The 23,857-nt window shown below is 36.2% G+C and overlaps 2 protein-coding genes across 3 annotated transcripts in view; one reads left to right on the plus strand and one right to left on the minus strand.

Moving 5' to 3' along the window:
• The window catches only part of LOC106060231 (uncharacterized), a 202,443-nt gene extending 196,099 nt beyond the window's left edge, over positions 1-6,344 (minus strand). The window contains exons 1-2 of the mRNA XM_056023286.1: positions 6,320-6,344; positions 4,365-4,570 (exon numbers count right to left, since the gene is read on the minus strand). Of these exons, the coding sequence (XP_055879261.1) occupies positions 4,365-4,562 (198 nt within the window). The 5' untranslated portion in view covers positions 4,563-4,570; positions 6,320-6,344. The remainder of the gene's footprint in view (positions 1-4,364; positions 4,571-6,319) is intronic.
• A 5,498-nt stretch (positions 6,345-11,842) lies between these two features.
• On the plus strand, positions 11,843-22,533 carry LOC106060230 (uncharacterized). Of its 2 annotated transcripts, none has more exons than XM_056024472.1 (5): positions 11,843-11,987; positions 18,304-18,521; positions 19,487-19,540; positions 21,321-21,410; positions 22,296-22,533. In XM_056024472.1, the coding sequence occupies exons 1-5, from the start codon at positions 11,930-11,932 to the stop codon at positions 22,299-22,301; spliced, it is 426 nt and encodes a 141-aa protein (XP_055880447.1). In that variant the 5' UTR covers positions 11,843-11,929; the 3' UTR covers positions 22,302-22,533. The 2 variants fall into 2 exon arrangements, with proteins under 2 accessions (XP_055880447.1, XP_055880448.1); XM_056024473.1 differs by having other exon boundaries at positions 18,307-18,521.
• Positions 22,534-23,857: the final 1,324 nt, after the last annotated feature.

Here is a 23,857-nt window from a genome sequence, read left to right on the forward strand (position 1 = left end):
ACTTAGTACGATTTATTCACGTAATCGTGCCTTTACTCTCAAAAGGAGGAAAGAGAACTCTTGTCTGTAGAAAGTTTATCTAGTGTCGAATCTCAACTTGAAATCTTTATTGTAATCTTTATTACGACCACTAAACTGATGGCTTGCTCAATGTGGAGCACGCTAACACATACACAGTTGAAGCTCGCGAGGCTACTAGAGATACTAAAGATTTGATTTGAACTATTTCCAAAACAATAATAAAAAAAAAAGAAGATGATGCGAATTGCTTTTGGCCATTGCTTGAGAAATATGACACGTAACGTTTTAAAAGGAAACTAGCCCATTTTTTAAAAGTTGCAAATAAATGAATATGTGCGTTATGGTCAAATGACTTTTGTGTACCTGTTGGTGAGGGGGGGTGGAAGAGTGTGTATCTGGGACAAGGTTTCCGTGCTAGATCTAGACTTGTTCAACTTTGGTTATTTGGTTAGAAATAAAAGAAGAAAAATGGCGAGCCAAGATGGCGGCCGTTCTAGTACTAGATCTATTCATTATAGTAAAGATGAACTCCTCGGACTTCGTTCAAAGAGGAAGCCTCTTCCACCGTGTTATGCACATATAAATTGTTTCTACCCTTCCTCTATTAGTACAAGGAAAAGAGGGAAAAAAGGAGGACTACGGCAAAGACTGAGAAGAAGAGGGTTTCGCCCACCACTTCCTACGATTATTCTAGCTAACGTCCGCTCAATAAGAAATAAAGTGGATGAGATATGTGCCCATATACGCTACGACCACGGATTTAGGGAAAGTTGTCTATTGGCTTTTACTGAGACATGGTTAGAGGAGGATGACAACGACAACCTGATTGCTATTGATGGTTTCTCTTGTGTGAGATCTGACAGAACGGCTGAGTCTAAGAAGAAGAAAGGTGGAGGGCTTTGTGTGTACATCAACCTCAAATACTGTACCAACTACACGGTTAAAAAGAGAATGTGCTGTCCGGATCTAGAACTACTGGCGCTTTCATTGAGACCTTTTTATTTGCCACGAGACTTTGGTGTTATTTACATAGTCCTGGTTTATGTTCCGCCTACAGCCAAAACGGAAGTTGCAGCTGCAATCATCGCTGACGTAGTGCATGAGTTTCAGACAAGGTCACCGGACGCACCAGTAGTTATACTGGGTGATTTTAATAAATGCACCTTGAAGGTTGACCTACCCACATTCTATCAACACATTTCATGTCCGACAAGAGAGAACAGAACTCTGGACTTATGTTATTGTAACATCAAAGGAGCATTCACATCTCGTGAAAAGCCACCACTAGGATCATCGGACCACAAAACAATACAACTGCTGCCTACTTACCGTACAAAACTTAAAGAAGGAAAAATCATTCAAAAAAACGTACAAGAATGGACTCAAGACAATATTCTCAAACTACAGGGATGTCTAGACTGCACTGACTGGAATTTGTTCAAAGAGACCACTTCAAATCTGGAAGAATGGGTCGACGCAGTGACAAATTACATCAAATTCTGTGAAAACATGTGTGTCAGCACTAAGAGCATCAAGATATACCCCAACAATAAACCATGGGTCACTGCAAAAATAAAACGGGAAATAATCAAAAAGAAAAGAGCATTTATGAGTGGCGATGGACAGACAAGGAAAATTGCTCAACGAAATCTCAACGTCGTTCTTGAGGAAGGGAGGAGAAACTACCGCACCAAACTGGAAGACTCAATTAATACAAGTGACATGAGACAGGTATGGGGAATCATGAACAAAATGGCAGGAGCACAAGTCAAAATTAAAAATAATCTTGCTACAAGAGACGAAAAAACATTGGCCAACGAGTTAAATGATTTCTATTGTCGCTTCGACACGAAAGATTTTAATTATCTAAGACTCAAAGCCCTTGAGGATGTCAATGTTAACAACTGCTTAGAATTGGCGATTACTAAAGAGCAAGTTTGTAACATTTTCAAAAACGTCAACCCAATGAAAGCTGGTGGGCCTGATGGAATAAAAGGGCGAATCTTAAAAGAATGTGCTGAACAACTAGCTGAACCTTTCCAAGATATTTTTTCTACTTCATTACTAAACCATGAGATACCACCTGTGTGGAAGTCATCTATAATTGTACCTGTGCCAAAGGTTTCCAAACCGAAGGAAATGAATGACTATAGACCTGTTTCACTTACTTCCATTGTGTCTAAATGTTTAGAAAAATTGGTTAAAATGTTTCTTCTGAATGATCTTTGTAATAAGTTAGACCCTTTACAATTTGCTTACCAAAAGGGTAAAGGTGTAGACGATGCCATCCTAAATATTTTAAACTGTGTCTACAAACATCTGGACTTACCGAACACTTATGTAAGATTGCTCTTTATTGATTTCTCATCAGCTTTTAACACTATACAACTTCATTTACTCATTGAAAAGATGAAAGCGTTGCAGATTAGTCCATACATAATACTATGGGCTAATGAATTTTTGACCCAGAGAGCTCAGAAGGTTAGGGTAAACAATGTTATATCTAATGAACGCATAGTTAACACAGGGGCACCCCAGGGGGCTGTGACATCGCCATTGTGGTTCATTTTTTACACCAATGATTTTCAATCCGATAGTTCTTGTTGCTCCTTCACAAAATTCGCTGATGATGCGGCTCTTCTTGCCCTGCTCTCAGAGAGCTCAGACGTAAATGAGTATTTCAAAGAATTAGAACACATTGAAGAATACTGTAAAGATAATTTTTTATTATTAAATGTAAAAAAAACCAAAGAAATGATAATCGATTTTCGTAGGGACAAGAAGGAAAATGATATTGTTTCTGTAGCTGGAGAGACTATTGAAATTGTGCAAACCTTTAAATACCTTGGTACTATCCTAGACAAGAAACTAAATTTTACTGCAAATACTGATTATATCAGCAAAAAAGGGCAGCAAAGATTACGACTACTAAGAAAACTGTCCTCGTTTAATGTTAGCGAAAAGGCCTTGGCTATGTTTTATCACGCTCACATCTGCAATATTTTAAGTTTCAATATCACTGCCTGGTATGGCAATCTGAGCATTAAAAATAAAAATAAACTTAATAGAATCCTAAATGCTGCAGGCAAAATCATTGGCAAAAAACAAATCCCATTTGGGCAGTTGTTTGAGACAAACATCTCTAAAAAAGCTAACAAGATCCTCGAAATAAAGAATCACCCTTTGTGTCAGGATTTTGTGATTTTACCATCACAAAAGAGATACAAGACACCGATAGCAAAGACAAACAGACACAAACACTCTTTTGTTCCCCTGGCAATCAAATCATTAAATAAGAACAATCTGGTATAAACTTTGTCACATGTAAATTATGAGTGAGTCTGGTGTGAATGTACACTTTGGTTTCTTATAGTTATAATGTTTTTTGTTTGGTGTAATGCACAAATTGTAAGACAAATTTCCTAACGGATAATAAAGATTATTATTATTATTATTATTATTACCTTTGCAAAGCTGTTTTTTAACAAAAAGGTTTCGCGAGCCTGAATTAGAGCTAGAGCCTCCATGATGGGAGATCGACGTGTCGCCACTGAGCTATTCAAGTACTTATTCAAATAGAAGGTTTTTATTCTCTAGTGTTAGTTTAAAATTTTTAGCGAAAGACCTAATTCTTGTGGGAGGCGTGGTCGAGAGGCTAAGTGCGCTTGAACTTAGCTTGGCTTGGCTACCTATGAAGGGGTGCTCGAGCTAAAAGCAGTACGGAAAAACCTAGATACCTCCTCACCCCACTGGTCCACAAATGAGATTGGACCAAACCGCTCTGAGCATGCTATAAGCTATATAAAAGCCATAATTTAATTCTTTTTTCTTCTTTATAACACATAATTAATTAATTAATTATGAATAATTGATCAACTAATTTATTACAGTTTTTACAGATTCATGGGTTGTCAATATCATTGTGCAAAGTTTAAACTGGCTCTGAGACTGGGAAGGGGAGAAATAATTTGTACAAGATTCCACCAAGACAGACAGACAGACTGACAAAGACAGAGAGAGAGTTGCTATAAGCTTTGTAGAAAAAAAAAAAATATATATATGTTAATCTCAATGCAGTATAAGATTTTATTACGTTGGTATTATTGAAGTACGAAAAGGATAGTCTAATAAAACATACCAATATTTAAACAGAATACAAATCTTAATATTGACATGTACTTTTATATATTTTGAAGTGAAATGCCTCCCCGATATAAAAAACCTTTATCTATTTTTTTTTATTAGAAACTGAATATCTTTCTCTCAGAATAAGATTAACTTGAATATTGTAATCATTAAAGTGTGTCTTTGGTTCTCATTAGTTTATTTACTAGTTTAATTACCTGTGAACGAATGGAAGTACGTAAAAGTGTTCGAGTTTTATTGTCTCCTTTGCTACGATTGATAGCTTGTAATGCCAAAGTCACGGCTGGGTCATCATTGGGAAGAGTGACTGTAGACCAACCGCCCACAAGACCCAGTGCCTCGCAGGAGACGAACAGGACCAGCGACACAACCAACACTGACCAGAGGTTTGACATTATTGGACCTGTTTGAGTAGCAAAGAAAAACAAAAACATACTAATACAATGACACTAAAATGCTATATCATCTTCTGAATGTCTATCTATCTATCTATCTATCTATCTATCTATCTATCTATCTATCTATCTATCTATCTATCTATCTATCTTCTGAATGTCTATCTATCTATCTATCTATCTATCTATCTATCTATCTATCTATCTATCTATCTTTCTATCTATCTATCTTCTGAATGTCTATCTATCTATCTATCTATCTATCTATCTATCTATCTATCTATCTATCTATCTCTATCTATCTATCTATCTATCTATCTATCTATCTATCTATCTATCTATCTATCTATCTATCTATCTATCTATCTCTATCTATCTATCTATCTATCTATCTATATATATATATATCTTCTGAATGTCTATCTATCTGATGGTATATATATCTATGCCTATCTATCCAATTTCCCTTTCTTTTATAAATGTGTGCTCCAAACAAAAAAAAAAAGCCTCTTACTCTGAAAGTACAGCAGTTACAGTCAACAGCAACTCTCTCTCTCTCTCTCTCCCAACTTTGATATTACTTTAACTCTCACAAAATATTGACCGACCGTGCAAATCTTTTCACGTCTCGTGTATTGAAAGAGGTGTATCGAACCTTCACGGCAGTGTCTATTTCATTCTACGAGATGTTTGCGTCATCACAAACAAATATATCGAAATGGGATGAAATGGGACATTTTCCACGACTGTGACAAAACATTGACAATCGCAAACCACAGTTAGTTGATGTCAATTTCAACTGTATACTTTAAAAGTTAACGAAGGTGTTGTGTGGTTCTCACAACGATACATTTATTTTCCAACATTAAAAGCTGGTTGACATTTGAGACGTTAGTCCAGACCACATGACATCTGTTACCTAGACAAGACAAAGTGGTCACCACATGTTATGTCATCTGTTACGTAGACAATACAAAGTAATTACCACATGTTATGTCATCTGTTACGTAGACAAGACAAAGTGGTCACCACATGTCATGACATCTGTTACGTAGACAAGAAAAAGTGGTCACCACATGTCATGACATCTGTTACGTAGACAAGAGAAAGTGGTCACCACATGTCATGACATCTGTTACGTAGACAACACGAAGTGGTCACCACATGTTATGACATCTGTTACGTAGACAAGAGAAAGTGGTCACCACATGTCATGACATCTGTTACGTAGACAAGAAAAAGTGGTCACCACATGTCATGACATCTGTTACGTAGACAAGAGAAAGTGATCACCACATGTCATGACATCTGTTACGTAGACAAGAAAAAGTGGTCACCACATGTCATGACATCTGTTACGTAGACAAGAGAAAGTGATCACCACATGTCATAACATCTGTTACGTAGACAAGAGAAAGTGGTCCCCACATGTTATGACATCTGTTACGTAGACAAGAGAAAGTGGTCACCACATGTTATGACATCTGTTACGTAGACAAGAGAAAGTGGTCACCACATGTCATGACATCTGTTACGTAGACAAGAGAAAGTGGTCACCACATGTCATGACATCTGTTACGTACACAAGAGAAAGTGGTCACCACATGTCATGACATCTGTTACGTAGACAAGAGAAAGTGGTCACCACATGTCATGACATCTGTTACGTAGACAAGAGAAAGTGGTCATCACATGCCATGACATCTGTTACGTAGACAAGAGAAAGTGGGATTAGAAAAGGAAATTAATCTCCTTACCTTTTAGACAGTATTTCAAGAACAAGTTTCCAATGACTTATGCACAATGTCTCAAGGCGTTTGTGTGTCAAGCTTGCGATGTTCACACAGACACAAAGGGAGACAACTGCAGACAATGTCTCATGGCATTGTTGGGTACAATAAGTATAACCTAAAAGTTACCATCCTTGTTCTGTTAGCAAGTCATGCATCGTACTGTTATCTGTTATGTAAATAGATATTGATATTGATAATGTAGTTTACAAAATGTCCTTTTTTTTTACCATTCAGAAAAAAAATGAAATGGAGAGGTGTCAAAAGAAAAAAAAAGCAACAAGTTTTTTAAATGTGTAGAGTCTAACCTTACAGTAAAGCAAGTTAAGTAGACACAAAACTAACATGTCACCGTTGAAAGGTCCACCGATGACTCACCTGTTTGATCTGTCCAGGTAAGCAATGTAGGTACCCCCCCCCCCCCCTTCCCCCAGGTTTCAATAGTTTCGGCACGAAAATCAGAAGCGAAGAAATACAAAACTATCAACATTCTTCACTCTCTTCAGACCTTTCAAAATAGTCTTTAGTGGGTAGATAGTGTAACCGACGTGGTGTTAATTATCGGTCGGCTGACGTTGTTACCTTGTTAATATTCATAAATAATAAATAACCTAATTGATATGACGATAGGATTCAGTGTGGCTCTGGCCTAACGGAAGTGATTGAATGATGATCTTTTATCTTAGAAATTACACATTTCCTTCTTAGCAGAAGAGAACGTCTGACGCGTTTTCATGCGTCACTCGAGTCTGCTAAGATTGGTTTTTATTGGCCAATACAGATAACCCATTCTAATGACAAATAATGGCATTAGGGAAGAAAGAGAACTTTTGTGAATTTTTCTTATCTTAAGGAATAAGAAATAGGCTCTTGTGTCTTTCTGAGTATTTTATTTTAGGTCTGGTTTTTAATTTGTAAGTCATGTTTCAGTGTTTTATGTAGGCCTATTATTGCTATTTTACTTTTAAGTCTTTATTTATTTATTTCGCTTTACGTTGTCGACTCTTCTCCTCTATTCTTGGTCAACGATTAATTAGTTGATTGCAAAAGTCACACCTTTATCAAAAGTCTTTGCCTATTGTTGTGAGGCGATACCACTCCACCACCTCCACCTATCCCTTAGTCTTTTGGACCATTGGGGCACCAATCATGACACTTCTACGGTCTTTCCCCATTCCTCTCTGTCTTTCAATGGCAGGCCCGTGCATTCTTTTATGTTGTCCTCCCATTGCTTTCTCTGTCTCCTTTTTCCTGGTACTGTTCTCTGAAGGAAGGTCTTTACGAGCCCCAAAGACCTTGTAATACGGCCATAGATTTTTAGCTTGCATTTTTTTACGATAGTTAGCAGGTCATCATGGGATCAAATCGCTGCAGTAACCCTGTCTCTAATCTCTTGGTTTGTGATGCGGTCTCAAAGTGAAGCGATTAGGGAAATTGTAAAAAAAAAAAAAAATAATAAAAATATCAGGAAAAAAATATTTTCGGGCAACGCGATTAAAATACTAGTAAGACACAGAATGTTTAAAAAGATATGACATAGAATTTACCCAAAAGAAAGTTAATTACAATTAATGCTGTATTGATTCTTTATTTAGCAAGACCACCTGACCACCTCAAACATTCAATGCGGAATTTTACGTCTCAAGCAGCAGGGCCGCATTGGAACGGTTCGAGCATTCCTGCAAACCCGCATGTCCGACGTTTAACGAGAATGTCATGTGGCCAGCACAACGACCAGACGCTTTACGTTCACCAATTCCGATACCCATTAGAAATGTTAAAAAATCCCAATCTTCACTGAGATTCGAACCCGGCCAAGCACTTACCAACTCAGCCACCACGCTTTCTTAATAAGCGAGGATAACAAACAGTAATACTAAGTTTATCCTTGTCTTTGACACCACTCGAGTATTCTTTACTACTGATGTGCAGACTAATGCATATATTTATGTTTCGCTTAGAACTTGTTAAGCTTTTATTAATGTTTTCTTGATGACAATTTTACAAGATATCGGCTTGTTGTTTTGAAATTTATTGTGGGGTATTAAAATCAGATTAGGGAAGCGGTGACCGATTGGTTAAGCGCTTGGCTTCCAAATCTGGTTCGAATCTCAGTTAAGATTGGGTTTTTGAATTTCGGGATTTTTAGGGCACCGCTGAGTCCACCCTACTCTAATGGGCACCCGACTTTACTTGGGGAAAGTAAAGGCAGTGGGTCGTTGTGCTGGCCACATGACACCCTGCTAGTAAACCGTTGGCTAATGAAACAGATTAATTCATCTGCACTATAGATCGCCAGGTCTGAAAGAAGAACTTTACTTATTATTGACGTGGGATTATGGATAGCATTAATGATAAGATTAATATCTTCAAACATTTCGGTTGGGCTCAGTTACAAGTTTTAAATTGATAAGACGGATACAAGTTTTGGATTGATTGGGTGATACTAGTGCCGGATAAAAGTAACCAATTTCCAGTAAGAAGTGAATCAATCTGAAGATGTATTGCCCTTGGATATATAGAGTTACTAATCTTAGGGGTTGACGACATTCCTAGGCACATGCTTAACGCGGACTGCCTTTGCAGTGAGGGCATCCACACTAACATCCGAGGTTGCCATAAGCTCTATACCACCATCAGAGTCCTAAAACATAATGCGTCTATATACTATGTCAATATATATCGGATCGTGCCTGTAAACAAACTTATAGTTAGGAAAACTATTGTGAAAAAACGCAAGCTCAGAATCTATTGGCATATTACAGATCTTCGGGGCTCCGCTAAGTCTCGGCATCTCCAACTCATACTCGGTACCAATTTTGTCTGCCAGAAGTCTCACCTTTCTCAAGATGCCATCCCTGAAGTGTTCCTCAGAGTGGTTCAGTTTTTGATTAAGTAACTAATGTGATTACTGATATGCTGTAGAGCGGTCACTATAATAATAAGTCTGACAGACTCCCAATATCAGGGAAACTGGATCAAGAACAGATGAATAATTGACAATTAAAAGATAAATTGTACATGCTCCTCACGTGTTTCTCTTGAAGCAGTTATTTTAAGATCCAACAGTCAAAGATCTTGACTTAAAGCGCGAGTAGATTCGTATTTGTCACTCCATTGTGTCTCACACTTAAAAGGCAAAGTTAGCACCAATGCTCTAGCTTGGGACTATTACGGAAAAAATAGATCATCTTCATGATGACACCAACAGCATTACGTATATCTGAAACGCCATTCAGGTCTTTGATAACAAGGTTAAGTCTGTGAGACAAGCAACGGACCTATGCTGATTTTTTGATATTTTACACGAATCCTTGCCTGGACTCAGTTCTGGCTTTTACCCATCACGGGGCAGCCATGGTAGCTTTGGCCGAGTAGTTTGTCCATGTTACTCAGAATCCCGGGGGTTGCATCCCCCCCACTGCGGGTGCCCATGGTTGTGCCTGTTCTGAAGTACGTATATACCTAGTTTGAAATTGTATGCGAAATGGCGATGTGGTTATCATTATTCGATAGATGGGTTTTCATTCTCGTCTAAGTGTATTTATACTGAAACTTGAAGAGGGTCATGAGCCCCCACCAACTAAAGTCTGACCGTGGCTAGTTGTACGTTATTTAGGCTGCTATTCACAGTGTAAGCAAATTTCTTTGATCTAATATACGACCAGTGAATTATTAGTTTTATTGTCGATATGGTTTGTATATTCACTGTGCAGATGTTTGGTAAGTTTTCGGGTCACATGTTTTATTTTAAAATATCATTTAGTATTCTTTCTTTATTTGTTTTTTTTAACAAAACGTTTGCTCTTTTGATTGCCGAGTTTCTCTAGTTGTATTTTGTTGTTGTCTTTTTTAAACTTTGATCTGTGTTTTTTTTTTATGATTGACATATCGGTTTCTTTTCTCTGTTATACAAATGTTTTTATTCCAGTTAAATGTGATTTATTGAAGAGCTTTTCAACATCTGAAAGATTATTTTATGTTATAGATTCCATTGTGTGGCAACACGCTGTTTTTAATTTTGTTTTTTTTTTAAGTTGGTCCTCTTTTTTGAGTCATCACTATAATTTTTATCGATATAGAAGTTTACATTTTATCTAATACAAAGTAAGCAGACCAAGTCTCTGCACTCAGTGGATGGCCCACGTATTTATATCAAAGTAAGCAAGAAATCCTTGTTCAAACATTTGTTTACGCTGCATTGCTTATGCAAGTCTCCCAGCAAACATGCTTCGTTTCTTGGGGGGTTGGAGGGGAATGGCCAAAAAGGAGAGTAGCTGAGGACTGAGGAGTCAACTCAACAGCAGGTGGGGGAGAGTCAGTCAGAATGAGAGAGAGAGAGAGAGAGAGAGGTAGTAAAGAAACATGTGTTGAGGGAAAATTAAAATCAATTAAGTTAGTTGTTGATTTTTTTCTTAGTGCAAAACGTTCCTTTATTTAGAATTGTATCTGCTCGTTTACCCGGTATGTGCTGTTATTCAGCAAAGGAACAAAATCTTCAATAAAATGATTGTAGAGTTTCTCTCTCTCTCAATATTTCTCACTCTCTCTTGCTGTCTCTGTCTGTCAGCCTGTCTATCTTTCAACTACTTGCTTATATTTATTTCATTCTGTTATAAAAAAAAAGATTATTCCAATTACACCATAAATATGCCTGTATGTTCATTATGTCTATAAACTCTACTTACATTAGGTTAGAATATTCTACATAAATTAGGTCTACATATTCTACATACATTAGGTCTACCTATTCTACATACATTAAACCTACATGCTCTCAAGACAATCTTGGGCAGGTGGTCAAGGACAATGGAAACATATCAAAGATGGATTTTCAATTGATGGTCTGCTGAGTATCAGACATAGAGAGAGGAGTGCAGCTATGAAGCGAAATCTGTTCAGTGTTTAAGTGATCTTTTAGTTTTGAATTTGAATGGACCTCATTCACCAATCGTAAACAAAAAAATATATTGCCACGTGGTTCTCTATATCTTCTATACAAATTACGCAATCCATAAAGGCTGTCACGTGATGCGTATTTTGCATTGTTTTATCAATATTATAGTATGTATAGATGTTGCTTGTTTACGATTGGTGAAAGAGGTCCATTACTGTATTTGTTTGCCTGTTGTGCGTTGGGTAATTTCTTTTTTTTTTAATTAAAAAAAAATTGAAACTTTAATTAATAATATTTCAACTCAATTATTTCTTTAAAAAATGTTGGGGGGTTTTCATTACTGAAAAAAAAAACACCACAAAGGGTAGCTATAGAAAACTCTTATACACCATTGTATTATTACTCTAACTCGTTGATCTTTACAGCTGTAAATGTTTGTATATTTGTTTTATTACATCTAAATCTATTCTCTATCCAGATTGACACATCATGGCAAACATAAATCCAACTTAATATTAATCCTTGGTTGTGTTTAAATAACCTACAACACACAAACACACACACTTGCACATCACACACACACACACGTGTACATCAAACACACACGCACATTACACTTGCTTGTTTAGCTGTAACAGGTGTTTTGGTTAAGGGCCTTTAAATTTGTATCACCTGTCTTCATGACACGTCACTTTGGGTCCCTTCTCTGCCAATCGGTTTCAACGAAACAGCTGAAAGGTGAGTAAGTTTCTCTGTACTTTCATCTTCTTGAAACTGTCAGGTAGAGTTGAGACTTCGGCTCTTGGAACTCTAAACCAGCAAAACTGAACAAGAGCTCCCTCTCACAGGCCTGAATGAGGACAGTGTACACTGTTCTGTCAGCCGGGGTGTTAGACTCGCGGCCAGAGGCCGCGTACATCGGGACTCCCGACATTTTCCTTTTGTATACAAGGCTAACCGTGCAGGACACGCAATTTATATAAAGCCCCCTCGAGGAACGGCGCCTGGATTGTGACAAGGTTGTGGAAGCACAGTGCAATGAGGATTTTATCAACGCCACTCTTCGATCAGGAAATGACCAAGATGACTGTGTGTAGTCGCTGAATGAACTCTTTATGTTGTGTCTGTTCTATTTATGTGTATGCTTCTGTTGTGTTGTCTGTATATGAGAAAAAGAGTCCTTGTAATCACAACAAATTTCCTTAAGGATCAATAAAGCAGTCTTAGTCTAGGATTCGAAAGCTGCCCAGTTAAAAATACGTCAATAACGTTATTGAGCGAAAGATTAATAAATAAGCCAGAACAAGGCATACGGTCCACACATGTTTTGTGTGTGATACTTTGTGTCCTGCCTATTGCGGTCAGGGCCGGTCTTAGGCCACTGCAACCATTTTAACTTATTACTAAAGCGTTCTTGGAATTCTCCTGAAATTATAAAATATAAGAAAAAGTCATGAAAATCTCCTAAAATTATTAAAACTGATGCGAATCTCCTTAAAAATGACAAAATTGTTATTCAGGGGTGTCATTCAATATGAACAACGTTAACCCTACTCGCGATTTAAATAAAAAGGGGTTTTTAGCTTTCATTTAATAAAAATATAATAATAAGTCGAATTTTAAGTTTTTAACCAAAGCAATAAGTTCAAATACTTCATTTACTTTAATATTCACTGGCATATATATATATATATATATATATATATATATATATATATATATAGATTTATATAGATATAAATCTATCTCGACTTCTGAGGGAAAAAAAAAGCGAAATTTTGCTAGTCGATAGTAAATCTAAAAGGCAGATCTGAATGTTTATCGGCGTTTTGTTGGAAAACTACTATCTACTGTAAAGTTAATTTGACAATGATTTTGTACTTAGTAAAAGTATAAATACAATGCAAAGATGACTTTATTTTTTAATATAAAATCTTAATTTTCACTTATTATCCTTATCACAACCCAAATTAGGCCCCGCGCAATCCGTTTCGCATAGGGCCCCGCAACCTGTAGGACCGGCCCTGATTGCGGTGATGTTAAGTAGATATCGGCATAGCTCTTGGTTCCACCATAAGCTACAAATAGATCTTAATGTTTGCAGACGTAGTGTTTATAGATGTCTAGTTAGCTGACAAAGCTGAGCTGCTGATTACTTTAAAGTGAGAATGTGACGTCACTGAAGGTGAAGTGGCGGTAGTGAGGCTCTGACTAGGTTAATGAAAAGCCTCATGAGATCTATAATTAATGGTATCGCTCATCCTAGTTCCACACCAATGACTTGGAAACTCGGGTAGTTTATTAAAACATAAGCATGTAATAACAAGATTACAAGGAAAGCATGTGTGGAAACACAAACTAAGAATCAGCCCCTGAAATGGTCCACTCAGGCTGGTAAAAAGGCAGCTCTCAATTTTTATAACAAGAATATCAGAAACTATGAACTACAAACTAAACAATCACTGGTCCAAAAATGAGATTGGACCATAGCGCTCTAAGCATGCTATAAGCATGAAAGTAGCGCTATATATAAGCTATAATTTATTTTATTTATTTTCACGTCTCGAAAGTTTAGCCGATATTATTATATTGTTAGGCCGACTGACGTCATGATAGCACAAAATAGGAGATACGAGCGTATATTAATCGTATTATTATTCTATGACCTTCTTCTGTCGCGAAGCGACTATGGATCATCTCATGGAAATGAGATGAGTGCCTGGGCATTAGCTGTGGTCGGAATGATGTCTCCCACATATCAGTTCACCCCTCTCTGCGCAGATCTATCTAAGGGAACGGCAGTACCAATACAGTTTGGGGTCAGCTGCGTAGCAGATTCTGCCAGGGTGTAGCACTCCTGATTTTTCCTCAGGGTTGACTCCCGAAGCTATTCCCATGATTGGGTATAGCTGCAAGGTAACAGAAGTTTGAATTCAAAGTTTTCCTTCTCCTAGGCGGAAAGCCATCCATGACTAATGAACCCGTCCTGCCCGAAGCTTACTGGTTAAGGCTGCGGTTCTCAACCTTTTAGCTTCGCGACCCCCTAATACAATTTTAAAGTAGATGGCGACCCCCAACCATAAAATCTTTTTCGTTCATTGGCTTAGGTAAATGGGATTTAGCTAGTGTTAAATTTTCTTCACTACGTGATTAGATCTTACCCATAGAAATGTTTCATTCCGCAATGGCGTTAGGACGGTATTTAAAGGACAGTCATTTCAGTTGTTGAAGAAGTATACTGCAACAACGAAGATGTGGTCCGCAACAAATGGTTTCGAAAAACAATTATAAAAAAGAAAAAAGTAACTACCACTAAAACTCACGCCTACGTTCAATGATGATACATTCGCTAAAGTGTCATTCGTATCCCCCCTGGCTTTATGTCCGTGTTCTAACTTCTTAGATCTAGCTTTGTTATTCCCACTTTTTATTTTATTGATACTTGACGATCGTTTCATAATTTGTTTAATAATAATACAATCTGAATAATTTTCAAAATCGTAACAAACTTAAAATATAAATGTATTTCGACTATAGAACCAATATGCTTATTACAACACACAAAACACACAAGAAATATATTTAATAAAAAATAGCCCCCCCCCCCATATCTATTTTCCGATGGTCTTAAGCGACCCCTCGCAAATGGTCATTCAACCCCCAAATGGGTCGCGATCACAGGTTGAGAACCCCTGGGTTAAGGCACAGTATTATTAAGTTGTTATTATTGATATGTATTCATTGGACTGAGGATGGAGAAAATATGGTTTGACGTGAGCCTGGATTATTGGTTATTATTAAATGATTATCTAATTGATCGTTTTTGAAATGGCAATCTCTCATTGAGGAAAACAATTCTCCCTTTGGTTAAATCGCAGTTTTTTATTTGCAAATATACCTTACTGTAAATGTGTGGTATGTTGTAATGCTGCTTATTAAATGATGTTTTAAATTAAATTCGACTTAATTATATACTTAATATATTTATTTCACTTTAAAAACAAAAGAAAGCACTATATTTAAAATATAAGTAGCTTGTATAATAGAACATAATTAATTTATTAAAAATAAAGTGAAAGAAAAAAATAACAAAATCATTAAGCATAAATATTTACAAAAATATTCAGGAAGTTTTCACTCCCTCCAATAGCATCTCCCGCTTTCTCTTTCTCTCTCTTTCTTTCTCTCTCTCTATCTCTCTTTCTCTTTCCATGAAATAGACTGTATCGAATATAAATCTTTGTCCTTGATGTTTAAAAAACTATCTACATACTTGAGACCCATAGAAGACTCAAAACCTTTATACCAGTGGTTCCCAAACTTTTTTGTCTCGTAGACCCCCTGCCATGTTTTCTGGTTTTCGGTAGACCCCCTACTCAACTTGCAAATTTTTTGCAAATTCATCAACATTATTTTAAAACAAATTTCTAACTGTAGTGAGTTGAAGAGTGAAATAGTAATTGAAAACTACACAACTACGGATATAATGTTTTATATACGAATCTGTTTTTCTATGAATTAGTCTTTCTAACATTAAATATTAATTAATTAATTAATTAATGTGCCTCCAGTATCATTGTTAAAGGTTTCGCAAAGAGCAGTTTCTCGTGTATTTCTTGATCTTTCACGTGTGGCTCAAATATTAAATCTGCGGAACTGTTTTCATTAACAGGAGAAGGGCAAAGGCGAGTAACTGGAGCCTAAACCAGGTCTCGTCGGTCAACCTTAAGGAAATATAAGGAGACGGTGACCATTAGCGCCATGTATCCCTGGGCCGTCCCCTCTTCTTCTTTCCTTGTGAGTTCTAGGCTAGGGCTTGCCTTGTTATGTTGGATGCAGGCTGGCGAAGGGTGTGACCTATCCATTTCCAGTGTCTCTGAAGGATATCTACTTCAATGGGCTGCTGCTTTGTTCTTTGCCACTGTTCCTCATTCGAGATCTTGTCTGGCCAGCGGATTATAAGAATCTTCCTCAGGCAGCTATTGATGAATACCTGGATTTTTTTCATGGTGGTGATGGTGGTTCTCCAGGTCTCTTCTCCATAAAGTAGTATCGGCTTAACAATGGTGTTACATAGCCTAATCTTGGTGGTGGTGCTTATTTCCCTAGATCCCCAGGTGTTTTTCAGCTGATGGAAGACTGCTCGAGCTTTAGCATGGCACCGCGATTTGGAAGCAGATGCCAAGCAGATGGGCAAGACGTGGAGACAGTTGGAGAGTCTCGCCTAGAACCGAGATGCCTGGAGAAAGCTGGTTGGTGGCCTATGCCCAGAAAAAACCACAGGCATAGATGAGATGAGATAAGATGGTGACCATTAGACAGTTTGTAGCACACAGCGCTACACCTTGTCTGACCAAACTGTATTTCTATCTTTTGCAAAGATTTACATAAGAAGGTTTTAATTGTATAACTCATGCCACCGAAGCGACCTTAAACTGTATTGTCGCTTAAAGAAATTCTTTTAATAGCATCAGATGTAGGTTTTTGTAAAAAGGTAATAACAATGTTTGACCTTTGCTGTTTTTCCGTATTTTGCTATAAGTAAAGAAATCTTGAAAGACGCTCACAAACCATCATCTTCTCTAAATGATTTCGAACAGAGATTTTGTGGGTCAATTCTGAACTTTGAGTGTTCGAAAGTTGTTCAAATCTTAATTTTTGTCAGGATGGCATTGTCTCAGATGATCCTCCAGCGTAACTGGTTTCATATCGTCATAAAAGTCACTTAGGCAACTGTATGTTTGACAAGGAAGGAATGAATCCCAATTTTAAATAATTAATGCTGTACAGTCTGCATTTCTTTTTTTTTTCTAAATATTAGTTACATGTAGACAAAATTAAGCTATTTAAATAAGTATTGAAATTGAATACAATAGCATCGTTTCAATAGCAGGATAAATATTGAAAGGATTAACTCGGGTACAAATCATGTATGAAATAAAATCATATATTAGTGTATGAAATAATGACATTAATGGAATGTGAAAATTAAGTAACGACCTGCTTAAATGAAATCTATTACCGTAGACCCCCGTGGACATCTCATAGACCCCCAATTTATTTTTTTACTTTCGTAGACCCCTTGGAGGTCTTCGTAGACCCCTGGGGGTCTATATAGACCACTTTGGGAATCACTGCTTTATACAAAGCTTATATCAACTATGTCTGGTAAAAGGTTTGTACACGTTATTTCTACCACACCCAAACTCGGAGCAAGCTGAATTTTTACACCATTATTTCTTTTACCTGGCAACACAAGAATCACTTTAAAAAATTTACAAATTAGCTAATTAACTATTGGTAATAAATTATTTTGTTTGGTATTTCGATCAAGGGAAAGGGAATTTGTATTGGCTGACCCCTTTACAGGTCGTCGTCTAAGTCTTAGTGAACACAACATGAAAACTAGGACGAGACTAGAAACAATAGATAACTCTACAATCTTCCAAGTTCATAGGCTCTCCACTTACAGAGTGGTTACTGTGTTGGTTTGCAAAGCCTGAGAGGGCTCGAGTCACGAGTTCGAATTCAGGTCGTCCTCCTCTTTTTTTAATTTTTATAAATGCTTTTTTTTTTGTTAGTCTAGATCTATTACACATTTGATGACATGACTGATTCAAACTAATTAATACAAGTGCAATTAATATAAGCTGTGCTTTTTTAAAAGTTTGGGTTAGGGTTAGGGATATATTAAAAAAGGGGAGGGTGCATTTGAAAAAGAGATATTACTGATACTTACAAATAAGAAAAAAAAATGGTAGTTTACCTTTGTCTCATAACTGGCACACTGGACTTTAACGGTAACAACAATTTTATGATTACTTCAAATTCTCGAAATAAATTATTCCAATTTTTCATTTGACTATGACGAACGTTTGAGAGTTGATGGACGAAATTAAAAGATGAAACAAAAATCGCATAAAAAGAAATTAAACTTTTAACCAAACTTAGCACTGGGTGAAGATAGAAAAGAAAATCGACAACGATAAACCGATACTCAGTATCAAATGACTAGTGGATAAAAGGAATATGAATTTAATTTGACTTTGATCAGCAGGTCTCAGAATGTCTAACTTGTGGTCACTGTCGGTGTTTTGTTTGACCCTCTATGTCACGTGCCAGGCATTTGGCCTCCCGGGCGGCTGGAGCCCAGCCACTCTTGCAAACGATCATCCAGTTGTAGTCTTCCTGATGACCAAGGTCAACCAGACCTACGCTGAGCAAGGGGACAGCGCAGAACGAACACTGGTCAAAACTGAGGTCAAACAACAGGTAAAAAAACAACCCACTTTGTTTATATAGATATACAAGCGCTACATAGACCAGTGAAACAAGATATGAGTGGCATGGTATACAATGTCGTCGACCCAATTCAGTAAACAATGGGTTGCCTTAGCCAGCCAGGAAAACCAATGACTTTGCAGAATTTAAGTCATTGGTTAACATGCATGACTGAATAGACTTAGGGCTCAGTCGTCCTCTTTTTTGCAGTAACGTCTGTATTTTATAAGATAAGAACATAAGATAACATTGTATTCTTATAGGTTTAAAGCGATTTAAAAATAGAAGATAGCCTCTAGTTGGGAACTACTTAAAGACTATGCTTAGATTTATATAACTGAAAGTTGTTTGTTCTCTTCAAAATCTAATCGCCATCTTAAATTAAGTTTTTATCAAAATACTCAAATAGCAGTGGACATTTAGCACATGATGTAACGTTTGTATAATAGAAGAAGAAGAAGAAGAAGAAGAAGAAGAAGATAGATAACAAATGGGATTTTCGAAACAAGTTTGTGTTTCAGATTTAAACGAAACAGTTTCTATATGTATGAAGCAACATTCTCAGGACTGTTCACGAATGCAATGCGGTCTTGGTGGAACATATCACTTTAAGTGGGCTATGCATATCTGCGGACCAAATCACATTGAATGTAGGTCCACTGACCGTACTCCATCCGATTAGGAGTCGTATTATACTGAATATGCTGAGTGCTAGTGGACCAGATCATATTGGATTAGTTAGGATATGACTTTCCACAACTATTCAAATGTTAAACATAACAATCTTTTATTTTGTCTCATAAGAAGAACAATGTGATTGTCCTCTTCCGCTTCACCTTTTTTTTTTTCTATTTGAACTTTTTCAATAGCAAGATGAACATCCGGGCGGAATTCATAAATGATAACTCTTTTTAGAATCAATTAACAGTTATTTCCCTTTTCATTTTATTTCCAAGGTGGTCGCTGGAGTGAACTACGACATTACTGCATACCTCGAGGCTGGGCTGGAGGTGAGATACAGTGTTTTGAGGGGATGGTTTCTATAAAATTATTTAAAATTCGTTTTATATTTTAGAATTTCAAGGATATATTTTTTGAAACGCAGTAGATTATCATCATCATTATAATAATTAGTCCTTAGACAGGCGTCGTAAGGTGCTGTAACGGTTCGCGTCACGTCACCAAATTTCTCCACTATTTGAAGTCAGCGTTTGTTCTTAGCAGTATATCAAGAGAGAGGACGGTCATTCTTACATATTGTCCTGCCAAATTTTTTTTTTTTTTTGGGCCATCATCCAGTACCTTGAAGAATGATTTTTTGACAGTAAGTCATGCCTTACAATATGACTGAACCAGCTCAACTTTTGTATTGAGGAGTTCCTCCATTTGGTCAGCAAGATTATTGACTTTACGTTTTGTTAACGCCTTCTTCAAATTGACTTCCATACCAAGGTCAAGACCAACGTTTCTCAAATTGTAAAGGGGTCCAACGTCAAGACAAAGAAGGGGGGGGGGTAACCCAGTCAATTGATTTATCTAGAACATATAATTACTTTTTTTTTTTATTGTAATGATCATTTTTGATTATTAACCAAGTAAAGGAAATAAAATTAAAATATAATTTCAACTATTTAAGCAAAAGCACGTTGTTTCAACTCCTAGTAAGCACTTTTTAAACAATATATACTGATGTCGTGAGAACACGGTGGCCTGCAATAGTATCGACTCGGAACTCTGTGAAGACATTTCAAGACGTAGTCGCTAACGTGAATCTTCACAAATTTCTGGTGTCAGAAATTCTTCTGACTGTTAAACATCGTTATGTTGACGCCTTTTGTGAGACACGTGAGCGATGACACCTCGAATGCCCTGAACCTTATAGTATGGCCAGTGCTACCTCATTATTTATTAGAATTAATTAGACATGCAACTTTTTTTTTACCAGGATTAATTCCAATTTGCACTTTTTCAAGTATATAAAAATGAAAAAGTGTTTTATAATTATATATCTCTGCGTTTCGTTTTTTCCCTTGCATTTCCCAGACCCTACAACGCCCCTCCTGGTCCTCAGCTAGCTATAGTGGGCTGGGTGGGGGCGAACACGTTTTTTTTTTCATTTGGGCCGGAGGCGCCACCAGTAGTATTTGAGAAACACTGGCATAGACAATGTGTTTTAGGGGTATGCTTTTGACAAGTGTTTGCTATCCAAATATATGGTCTAAAAATGGAACTTATTTTTTGTCACGCTTTACCCTTGACCTAACATTGTACTTGGATGTCCGGGTAAGAGCTAAAAGGTCCTGGGCGTAGCCTCGGTGCCAAGTGTTTTCCAACACTCTGAATTTCAATAATTCATTCTTCTGGCATCTACAATTCACTTTTTCTTACAGTAAGAGTAGTACAATTCAAATTGTAATTAAGAAGGGCTTGATTTTGTAATGTGAAAGACATTTGAAGCTTTTACCCCTGTGACATGGCAACGAGCTATTGGATTAAACTGCCCACAAGTAGCGACGTCGAAGGTCAGTGTTGAGGCCTTCTACAACAATTAGTCTTGGTTAGACCGCAGAACCCCATTGGCCAAGGCTATAGGAATGAAAATAACTATTTTAATATATATATATATATATATATATATATATATATATATATATATATATATATATATATATATATATATATATATATATATATATATATATATATATATATCATCATTATCATATATAGGCCTACTGATATATATATAAATTAAATATCATTTGAACTTTCAATTCTACTCTATAACAGAGAGATAAATGTGTTGGTGTTGTATGGGCCAGAGAGTGGCTCAATGAGCCAGACAGGTACCAACTAACTAAAGGACCAAACTGTACTAAGGTATTCAACTTTATACATTTAAAGTCATGCAAAGTATTCTGATATACTGCTGTAAAACATTTTCTATAAGAATTATATTAAACATTTATTTGAAAAGCTTTTTGAAACAATTAATTATGTACTATACACAACCCACGAATCAGAAAGGCTTTGTACTTTAAAATTCTGAACAAGCTATAGGAAAAAGAGTACTTTTTACAAACAAAGCTTACCAAAGGGGAGACACCGCTAATTTATTTGAAAATTATCGGTTTTAGCTGCCTTTCTGCTAAATAAAACAAAATTATTTAATTAGTACCTAATGAGTGACTGATAGGTTTATTTTTTGGATTGATTCGTGTATTGTCATTGATTATGAATTATTCTGCCCAATTTCAAGTTGAACCGAGAGAAGGAAGTATAAGAAAAAAACATGTCAAAACTTAATAAGGGGATTAAATCCATATTTACACCCACATCTCTCATTAAGTAGCATTTATTCCACTTATTTCGATATCAAACAAAATAATTAATCACCAACAATTAATTAACTAATTGTTTAATTTTTTTTATTGATTCAAGTCTTGTCCGGCAATGAATAATTGTGCAAATTTTAACTTGATCCGAGAATGGGAAAATGTTACAAAGACAATTGTGTGTCCACACAAACTCAAAATCGGCCCCAGAAGTGGTCCGCTCAGGCAGATAAAAATGCATGTTTCAATATTTTCAGAAAGAATATCAGAAACCATGTAGTACAAACTATCAACAAAAGTCAGTTAAACAGTTAAAGTCAGTTAAACAGTTAAAGTCAGTTAAACAGTTAAAGTCAGTTAAACAGAATGAGTTCACTTAATGTATTTAATAAAAAAGAAAAAGCTTTAATACTATTTTTGTTTGTTTTAGGTTTAAAGACTTTAAGCTCAAGTATCACAACAAAGGTTGCACCAAGGGGATACAACAAGAGTTACAACAAGGGTTACAACACGATTGAAAGAATAAAGAAAAGAGTGAAATAAAAAGAATTGGCTTATATATAGTTTTGGTTTGTTAATTTAGCCAAATATGTTATTGTTTTCTGTAAAATATCAAAGCTGAAAAAAAATATTTATAAATGAGAAAATAAAATAATTTTAAAACATTTTGCAATATCTTTTTTTTTTTAAATAAGTAGTATATATAGCTACATCGAACTTTATATCTGACACATCATTTAAGCGCTGTCTTCTTTACTGTAGCACTTGCGGTTCACGTGTATACTATATAACACTACTAATTAATAATTGTTTTAAATTATATTCCACTTCTATGCATATTAGAAAAAAAGTTTTTTTTTAAATATACGTAGTTTGTAAGACTGAGATTAATTAAGTTTGTAATACCATTTTAGAAAAAAAAAAAGTTTTGACAAAAATCTAAGACCGTTTGTATAAATGTTTAAAAAATATGGTAATTAGTCATCGCCCTTACTAAATGGTCTCCCGCGTTTGTTACTATTAATAGTGAATATTTGCAAAAGTGCATAGCTGATTTTAGAATTTTTCGCTTTCAGAAAAGAAAAAAGTATCCATTGTATCAGAACTTTGATTAGTCTAAAAATATCATGATGTCGGATTTTCAATATCTTTTCTAGTTTACGAGATCTAAACGGGACGGACGGAAGGACAGACCACAAAAAACTAATAGCGTCTATTCCCCTTTCGGGGGCCACCAAAAATGTGTAATTTTTAACTACTATTTGTGTTCGGTCCTGAGGCGAAAGATCAGACGTTGATCTTGTCGGGATAGCTTATAATAGGCGTCGTCTTTCTTGTAATTCGGATTTAATTCTATTGACTTGTTATATAACGGAAAACTTTACAGTAAAGTTTAAAATCTCATAGAAGAAATTAATTTCACAGAAACAATCTAGATGTAGTATAGAAAGACAAGAAAAAGAAATTGCCGGAGTGCTAAGAACAATTTGACCTCAGTAACTAGTGTAAGGGTAGACCCACATGCTTGACCAACCAACCATGCCAATGTGTTATTTTCTTGCCTGCCTGACCACTCAACACACAACAAATAGCCCCTTATTGTGTACCGCGCAAGGGGGGGGGGGGAAAGAAGCATAGTTGTCATCATCGACTACACAGTACACTAGACTTTGACTAGATAATGCCAACTTTAAAAGCGTTTGGAGAAACAGTATATTTCCTTTTGGTGCATGGAAGGTGTTGATGATAGGCTATATGTAGATAGCTTACAGCTTCTCCTTTTTTTTATCCTTGGTTATTTAAAATGCACAAAAAGACAGCTGGCGAATATTGAGATTGAGCTAAACCTATTCATGTCATCAGTACACAAACCGAAGCCGATTAAAGTTTTAAAATCATGGCATCATTCGTGTTAACATAACCGCAGCCAATGTTTGAATTTACTTTGGAACACAACAGAGAAACTAATGTCATTCTTTAAAGAATTTAACA

This window comes from Biomphalaria glabrata, chromosome 3 (genome assembly GCF_947242115.1).
Source record: "Biomphalaria glabrata chromosome 3, xgBioGlab47.1, whole genome shotgun sequence".
NCBI lineage: Eukaryota > Metazoa > Mollusca > Gastropoda > Planorbidae > Biomphalaria > Biomphalaria glabrata.

Excerpts from the sequence above, each read along its gene's own strand:
- LOC106060230 (XM_056024472.1), top strand. The coding sequence starts at position 11,930 with ATGACACGTCACTTTGGGTCCCTTCTCTGCCAATCGGTTTCAACGAAA. Across the intron at positions 11,988-18,303 it reads TTCAACGAAACAGCTGAAAG|CAGGTCTCAGAATGTCTAAC; the intron begins GTGAGTAAGTTT and ends GACTTTGATCAG. Across the intron at positions 19,541-21,320 it reads ACCTCGAGGCTGGGCTGGAG|AGAGATAAATGTGTTGGTGT; the intron begins GTGAGATACAGT and ends ACTCTATAACAG.